The sequence below is a fragment of the Panulirus ornatus genome, chromosome 22 (genome assembly GCF_036320965.1).
Source record: "Panulirus ornatus isolate Po-2019 chromosome 22, ASM3632096v1, whole genome shotgun sequence".
In the NCBI taxonomy this organism is placed as follows: domain Eukaryota; kingdom Metazoa; phylum Arthropoda; class Malacostraca; order Decapoda; family Palinuridae; genus Panulirus; species Panulirus ornatus.
The window spans coordinates 19,998,373-20,005,253 of record NC_092245.1 but is presented as its reverse complement, the minus strand read 5'-3'; the positions used below and the strand labels follow the sequence as shown (position 1 = coordinate 20,005,253).

Below are 6,881 nucleotides of genomic sequence, written 5' to 3'. Positions count from 1 at the left end.
TCTGCCACTCTTATCAAACACATTCAACAAACCTTCAAAATACTCACTCCATCTCCTTCTCACATCACCACTACTTATCACCTCCCCATTAGCCCCCTTCACTGAAGTTCCCATTTGTTCCCTTGTCTTACGCACTTCATTTACCTCCTTCCAGAACATCTTTTTATTCTCCCTAAAATTTAATGATACTCTCTCACCCCACCTCTCATTTGCCCTCTTTTTCACCTCTTGCACCTTTCTCTTGACCTCCTGCCTCTTTCTTTTATACATCTCCCACTCATTTGCATTTTTTTCCCTGCAAAAATCGTCCAAATGCCTCTCTTCTTTCACTAATAATCTTAATTCATCTCACTACCCTTTCTAATCAACCCACCTCCCATGCTTCTCATGCCACAAGCATCTTTTGCACAAGCCATCACTGCTTCCCTAAATGCATCCCATTCCTCCCCCACTCCCCTTACCTCATTTGTTCTCACCTTTTTCCATTCTGTACTCAGAATATTGATTTATTTCAATATATCACAATGCTCCACTCTCGCACATGCTACATTTCTTTTATAAATACCTCCAAAAGTTTTCCGTGCTCATCATGTAGTCAGAACTTCCCTGGGAACTTTTTGAATTCATAAGTTTGCAGCAATTTAAATGAACTTCATCATTAGGAAAGGAAACCCCTACAGGTTATTTGATCTGCTGTCAGGTTCCCCTTGGCAATAGAAGTGCCCATAATCTGGAAACTTTTGACACCTACCAACTTCTTAGCCTCAGATAAAATCTGAGACAGTAATGTCACAAGCATATGACCAGACATGCCACCCCCTAACCCTCTTTGATACCATATGCTTATACTTGCCCATCATAATCCTTTTCACCACACATGTATTTGATGAGAGTTCAAGCTGCAAAAGTGATGTATGATCCCTAAATATACTATACAAATACATTTTTCAGGACAATAAAACCAACAAAGTGATGGCTTGCATGGCAAGCTTTTTTTTTATTTTGCTTTAAAAAAATACTGGGATGTCATATACAAGATTCAGTCAGTTTACAGTGATTTTAGATTATGGACAAAGTACATGGCATTAAATAAAATTAATGGTAAACCCAAAAAAAACTAAAATGGGTAAATCTAAGTGCATGACACTTTGTTAAAACCACAGTCCAAATAACTATTTCCAGAAAAGCTGATTGTCTTTAACTGTATGACTGGTGAAGCCAGTATGAATTTTCTTAACCACATTATGTAATTAGCAAACCCATCATAATGCCTTTTCATGTAATACTGAATAAAGCAACCCCACAAAAAAGATATGGAAAAAATGATGCCATGGATTATTTACAAACTTCATAAATTCTGGAAAGGCATGTAGAATAAGATTGGGAAAAATGCCAGGTAGCATAAAAAAGGGGTTGCAAAGAGGTATGGAGTAGCATGAGTGGAATTCCAGTCTCTAATAATAACACACACACAATATGGTGGGACTGGGTTCCTGACGCACTCAGGAAAGATATCATAGGCAAAAGGTCAGTGCCACTGGCATGAATTATAAGAGATGCATCACAATATAATGTAAGCACAGAATGAAAGTCGATTACAGTAAATTAGATGAATCTGGTACAAGATAATAATCTGTATTTTACTGATAGTATTTTATAATAATTTTAAGATGTAATGGAAAATAAAAAGAGTACGGATGGTACGGACTGAAATGGAGAGATTTAAATAAAAAGGAAACATATTTAAAAATACTTGGCAAACCCTGAAATATGTAACCTTCAAATCCAGCTTCAAGTCTTTGTATTCAAAATTAATACATTTAAATGAAAAAATATCTTTGTGCACTAGTAACTTCAATCACTTAAATATATGAAATACTGACAGAAAATTTCAACTGTTGCATTTATTATTTAAAGAACCTCAGGGTGTTACCAAATCCCACCTCCAATGGGGAGACACTGTGAGTAGAAAGTCTTCTTTATCAAGACTGTATCACTGAAAGTCCAGTCTCAATGAAGAACGTCTCACTCCAAAGGAGTTACACATTTTCCTGTTACTGGAGGTAGTGCAACCTTTGGCTGCAGGAGCCCTTGGAAAGAGATCCTTGGTAACACCTGGATTCTTTATTGGAAAGAGATCCTGGGATAATTATATCTAAATAAGAGCATTATTAGCAAAAACTCCTGTTGTACTATTCAGTTGTGTAAAATAATTAAAATAAGGCTAAGCTTATTCTAAAACATTCATTCTAGCCCTGAATTTGATATATGCAAATTCAGAGGTCTGTGATGCTTCAGCCTATAGATGAGGGCATCCACTGGAAGTATTGCTAGATAGTCCAGATACTTAGAGAGAATAGATGCATCAGGGAGTTCTCAACAAAGTAAAAGCTAAGGAATCAAATACATAGAGTAAGGACAATAAGAGGAAGCTAATGTTGAAGGTGGAAGCTCATATGAATGAGTCTGTCAATGTTGATCAGCGTTCAAGGAAGATTCTGGATACGAAACCATGTTACAGATGAAAGAATAAAGGTGTATATGAAGTCCCAGGGCACTTTGACAATCACAATAACAGTATTACCTGGGGAGGCTCTGTTTCTTATATCATTAAACCTAAGGCAAATATTATTGCTTGAGTGCACATATAATTGTACATAAAACTGATATATTACATTCCAGTAGAGTTAAGATAGTCTAGTTAAAACTTGCTGACAGTCCTGCTATCACATTTCATTAACAAGTGAAATACCTCCAAAACTAAACATAGAGATGACTGTTACCAATCGTTTTGATAAGTAACTTGAATGAATATTCCTTTGGCATATCATAATCTCACAGATTAGTAAAAAATAAAAAAATGGCAATTACAATTATCATCAAAAACTAAAACATTAATTGCTCTATCTCTTAATCTTACTCCTTAAAAATTCACAGCCTCATTTAGAAGGTTTCATCTTCATTGCATTCACCCGTTTCATGTCCAAACACTGAAAAAAAGACATTATTAAATTATATACAGGCCTACCAAATTATTATACACTATAATCTATTTCAGATTCAGCTCTGCCCTACATAACTAGTAAAAATGTAATGACTTCTTTTCTTCAATTCTTCTCCAAACTCTAAATAAGAAACTACATAAATAAGAAAGCACATTTCTAACCTTTCATCTACATTTTTGTGGTAATAAGTATATCTTATTACCACATATACTCTAGCTTTGATTATTCACATCAAGTGGGACTGAAGTCCAACCAGATGAGTTGGCTTACTAAAGACTGAAGTATATATAATAGTTTTTTTAATTATACTTTGTCACTGTCTCCCGCATTAGCAAGGTAGCGCAAGGAAACAGACAAAAGAATGGCCCTACCCATCGACATGTATATACATACACGCCCACACATGCACATATACATACCAATACATTTCAACATAAACAGACACATACATATATATACACATGTACATAGTCATACTTGCTGCCTTCATCCATTCCCATATATATGTATATATATTTTCATATATTATCCCTGGGGATAGGGAAGAGAGAATACTTCCCACGCATTCCTCACGTGTCGTAGAAGGCGACTAAAGGGGACGGGAGTGGGGGGCCAGAAACCCTCCCCTCCTTGTATTTTAACTTTCTAAAAGGGGAAACAGAAGAAGGAGTCACGCGAAGAGTGCTCATCCTCCTCGAAGGCTCAGATTGGGGTGTCTAAATGTGTGTGGATGTAACCAAGATGAGAAAAAAGGAGAGATAGGTAGTATGTTTGAGGAAAGGAACCTGGATGTTTTGGCTCGGAGTGAAACGAAGGTAAAGGGGAAGAGTGGTTTGGGAATGTCTTGGGAGTAAAGTCAGGGGTTAGTGAGAGGACAAGAGCAAGGGAAGGAGTAGCACTACTCCTGAATCAGGAGTTGTGGGAATATGTGATAGAGTGTAAGAAAGTAAATTCTAGATTGATATGGGTAAAACTGAAAGTTGATGGAGAGAGAGGGGTGATTATTGGTGCATATGCACCTTGGCATGAGAAGAAAGATCATGAGAGGCAAGTGTTTTGGGAGCAGCTAAATGAGTGTGTTAGTGGTTTTGATGCACAAGACCGGGTTATAGTGATGGGTGATTTGAATGCAAAGGTGAGTAATGTGGCAGTTGAGGGAATAATTGGTATACATGGATTGTTCAGTGTTGTAAATGGAAATGGTGAAGAGCTTGTAGATTTATGTGCTGAAAAAGGACTGGTGATTGGGAATACCTGGTTTAAAAAGCGAGATATACATAAGTATACATATGTAAGTAGGAGAGATGGCCAGAGAGCGTTACTGGATTACGTGTTAATTGATAGACGCACGAAAGAGAGACTTTTAGATGTTAATGTGCTGAGAGGTGCAACTGGAGGGATGTCTGATCATTATCTTGTGGAGGCAAAGGTGAAGATTCGTGGGGGTTTTCAGAAAAGAAGAGAGAATGTTGAGGTGAAGAGAGTGGTGAGAGTAAATAAGCTTGGGAAGGAGACTTGTGTGAGGAAGTACCAGGAAAGACTGAGTACAGAATGGAAAAAGGTGAGAACAAAGGAGGTAAGGGGAGTGGGGGAGGAATGGGATGTATTTAGGGAAGCAGTGATGGCTTGCACAAAAGATGCTTGTGGCATGAGAAGCGTGGGAGGTGCGTTGATTAGAAAAGGTAGTGAGTGGTGGGATGAAGAAGTAAGATTATTTGTGAAAGAGAAGAGAGAGGCATTTGGATGATTTTTGCAGGGAAAAAATGCAAATGAGTGGGAGAGGTATAAAAGAAAGAGGCAGGAGGTCAAGAGAAAGGTGCAAGAGGTGAAAAAGAGGGCAAATGAGAGTTGGGGTGAGAGAGTATCATTAAATTTTAGGGAGAATAAAAAGATGTTTTGGAAGGAGGTAAATAAAGTGCGTAAGACAAGGGAGCAAATGGGAACTTCAGTGAAGGGGGCTAATGGGGAAGTAATAACAAGTAGTGGTGATGTGAGAAGGAGATGGAGTGAGTATTTTGAAGGTTTGTTGAATGTGTTTGATGATAGAGTGGCAGATATAGGATGTTTTGGTCGAGGTGGTGTGTAAAGTGAGAGGGTTAGGGAAAATGATTTGGTAAATAGAGAAGAGGTAGTAAAAGCTTTACGGAAGATGAAAGCCGGCAAGGCAGCAGGTTTGGATGGTATTGCAGTGGAATTTATTAAAAAAGGGAGTGACTGTATTGTTGACTGGTTGGTAAGGTTATTTAATGTATGTATGACTCATGGTGAGGTGCCTGAGGATTGGTGGAATGCTTGCATAGTGCCATTGTACAAAGGCAAAGGGAATAAGAGTGAGTGCTCAAATTACAGAGGTATAAGTTTGTTGAGTATTCCTGGTAAATTATATGGGAGGGTATTGATTGAGAGGGTGAAGCAATGTACAGAGCATCAGATTGGGGAAGAGCAGTGTGGTTTAAGAAGTGGTAGAGGATGTGTGGATCAGGTGTTTGCTTTGAAGAATGTATGTGAGAAATACTTAGAAAAAAAATGGATTTGTATGTAGCATTTATGGATCTGGAGAAGGCATATGATAGAGTTGATAGAGATGCTCTGTGGAAGGTATTAAGAATATATGGTGTGGGAGGCAAGTTGTTAGAAGCAGTGAAAAGTTTTTATCGAGGATGTAAGGCATGTGTACGTGTAGAAAGAGAGGAAAGTGATTGATTCTCAGTGAATGTGGGTTTGCGGCAGGGGTGTGTGATGCCTCCATGGTTGTTTAATTTGTTTATGGATGGAGTTGTTAGGGAGGTGAATGCAAGAGTTTTGGAAAGAGGGGCAAGTATGCAGTCTGTTGTGGATGAGAGAGTTTGGGAAGTGAGTCAGTTGTTGTTCGCTGATGATACAGCGCTGATGGCTGATTCATGTAAGAAACTGCAGAAGCTGGTGACTGAGTTTGGTAAAGTGTGTGAAAGAAGAAAGTTAAGAGTGAATGTGAATAAGAGCAAGGTTATTAGGTACAGTAGGGTTGAGGGTCACGTCAATTGGGAGGTAAGTTTGAATGGAGAAAAACTGGAGGAAGTAAAGTGTTTTAGATACCTGGGAGTGGATCTGGCAGCGGATGGAACCATGGAAGCGGAAGTGAATCATAGGGTGGGGGAGGGGGTGAAAATTCTGGGAGCCTTGAAGAATGTGTGGAAGTCGAGAACATTATCTCGGAAAGCAAAAATGGGTATATTTGAAGGAATAGTGGTTCCAACAATGTTGTATGGTTGCGAGGCGTGGGCTATGGATAGGGTTGTGCGCAGGAGGGTGGATGTGCTGGAAATGAGATGTTTGAGGACAATATGTGGTGTGAGGTGGCTTGATCGAGTAAGTAGTAAGGGTAAGAGAGATGTGTGGAAATAAAAAGAGTGTGGTTGAGAGAGCAGAAGAGGGTGTTTTGAAATGGTTTGGTCACATGGAGAGAATAAGTGAGGAAAGATATATGTGTCAGAGGTGGAGGGAACGAGAAGTGGGAGACCAAATTGGAGGTGGAAAGATGGAATGAAAAAGATTTTGAGTGATCGGGGCCTGAACATGCAGGAGGGTGAAAGGCATGCAAGGAATAAAGTGAATTGGAACGATGTGGTATACCGGGGTCGACGTGCTGTCAATATATTGAACCAGGGCATGTGAAGCGTCTGGGGTAAACCATGGAAAGTTGTGTGGGGCCTGGATGTGGAAAGGGAGCTGTGGTTTCGGTGCATTATCACATGACAGCTAGAGACTGAGTGTCATGTATAATGCACCGAAACCACAGCTCCTTTCCACATCCAGACCTCACAAAACTTTCCATGGTTTAGCCCAGATGCTTCACATGCCCTGGTTCAATCCATTGACAGCATGTCAACCCCGCTA

At 39.3% G+C, this 6,881-nt stretch overlaps 1 protein-coding gene across 1 annotated transcript in view; it reads right to left on the bottom strand.

Moving 5' to 3' along the window:
• Positions 1-969: 969 nt before the first annotated feature.
• Positions 970-6,881, bottom strand: part of LOC139756640 (uncharacterized) — a 333,434-nt gene continuing 327,522 nt past the window's right edge. The window contains exon 29 of the mRNA XM_071676311.1: positions 970-2,990. Coding sequence (XP_071532412.1) covers positions 2,944-2,990 — 47 coding nt within the window. The 3' untranslated portion in view covers positions 970-2,943. The remainder of the gene's footprint in view (positions 2,991-6,881) is intronic.